The sequence below is a fragment of the Sinocyclocheilus anshuiensis genome, unplaced genomic scaffold, assembly GCF_001515605.1.
Source record: "Sinocyclocheilus anshuiensis isolate Anshui unplaced genomic scaffold, SAMN03320099.WGS_v1.1 scaffold330, whole genome shotgun sequence".
Taxonomy (NCBI): Eukaryota; Metazoa; Chordata; class Actinopteri; order Cypriniformes; family Cyprinidae; genus Sinocyclocheilus; species Sinocyclocheilus anshuiensis.
In genome coordinates this window covers 1,722,239-1,723,646 of record NW_015547689.1, presented here as the reverse complement: position 1 = coordinate 1,723,646, position 1,408 = coordinate 1,722,239, and the positions used below count along the sequence as shown (strand labels likewise).

The window sequence follows — 1,408 nt, the reverse complement described above, 5'->3', positions numbered from 1 at the left end:
GAGGAGCCGAGACTACGCGCCCCGGCCGTACAGCGGTGGTACAGCAACTGTGGCGACGGGACGTAACGTCTCCGTCCCCTCCTTCAGGGAACGAGGGTTACCATACGTAACCGAGACGTTTTCTGTTTTAATACATATTATGTTTTTGTGCAAACTGTGATACATTTTCCAGGATTATATGATGAATATAAAGTTCAAGAGTACAGCATTGTTTTTATTTTTGTAACAATTTACTGTCAATTTTTTATTTAATGTGTCTTTGCTGAATAAAAGTATATTTTTACTAAAAAAAAAACTAAAAAAATCTTACTGACCCCAAACTTTGGACTGGTAGTGTAGTTTATTTTAGCATTTTAGCATTCATATTTAAATGCTGATGTTACACTTACCTTGCAGTAACATAAATAAAGACTAACGCAAAGTGGCCAACCTCCCTCTTTTGAGTCAAAAACTCCAAAAATGTATTATTAGGCCCTTTTGTAAAAACCTTTGAATATTGTTTGAATGGCATTTACTCATCTGTCTGCAGGACATTTTGGGCACACATCCCTTCACCAAAATCTCTAACTGGAGTAGTGGACATACCTATTTCCACATTACCATTGGTAACCTGGTTAGAGGCAGCAAACTGCTGTGTGAGACTTCACTGGTGAGTCACCCCTTTTATAAAATACTGTGGTGGTGCAGTGATGGTATCAGATGGTAATACCATGGTACTTTGGTGACGCAAATGCACCAGCTATTCCTTTCTAAAAGACATGCAGTTTGCAGTGTGGCTTACTTTATCAACTGACTTTCCTTACTATTCACAGGGATACAAGATGGACGATCTTCTCACATCTTACATCAGTCAGATGTTGACGACCATGACCAAGCAGCGCAGTTCACGTGTAAATAATAAGTAACATGAAAGGCTTGTAATAGTGCACTGTTTATTTATAAGCACACAGACTCAGTTCTTACTACATCCTAGATCAATAATTTTGATACATGAAGATAAACTGAATCTGCTATTAGTGTTGTTACTTTTTCATGCTGGAGCCTTAATTGTAAATTGCGAGTTTAATTTATTTTATAGCATTTCTCAGTCTTTTAATGTCAATGAAGAACATGATAAATTGACAGTCAAAAACACTTGTTGCCTTTAAGTTTTAGGCCCTCGTATGGTTTTTACTGTGATACCAAATTGAAAGTCTATTAAGTCAGATCAAGTTCATGATTTCAGTTATTTAATTTGTGAATGATTTGCACATCTCATTTTGCCAATTAAATATAAAGATATGGAAATGTTGCAGAATTTGGTTTTGCTCCTTAGCTTAAAGACGTACAAGATTCTCCTCCTGGTCATATTTGACCTCTAGGTCAGCACTTATTGAACTGATTGATACATTAATTAATTTAATGAAAT

The 1,408-nt window shown here is 36.1% G+C and overlaps 1 protein-coding gene across 1 annotated transcript in view; it reads left to right on the top strand.

Annotated features, from left to right (window-relative positions):
- LOC107703441 (unconventional myosin-VIIa-like) overlaps positions 1-1,408 on the top strand; it is a 32,398-nt gene extending 30,990 nt beyond the window's left edge. The window contains exons 53-54 of the mRNA XM_016506064.1: positions 530-649; positions 813-1,408. Of these exons, the coding sequence (XP_016361550.1) occupies positions 530-649; positions 813-905 (213 nt within the window). The 3' untranslated portion in view covers positions 906-1,408. The remainder of the gene's footprint in view (positions 1-529; positions 650-812) is intronic.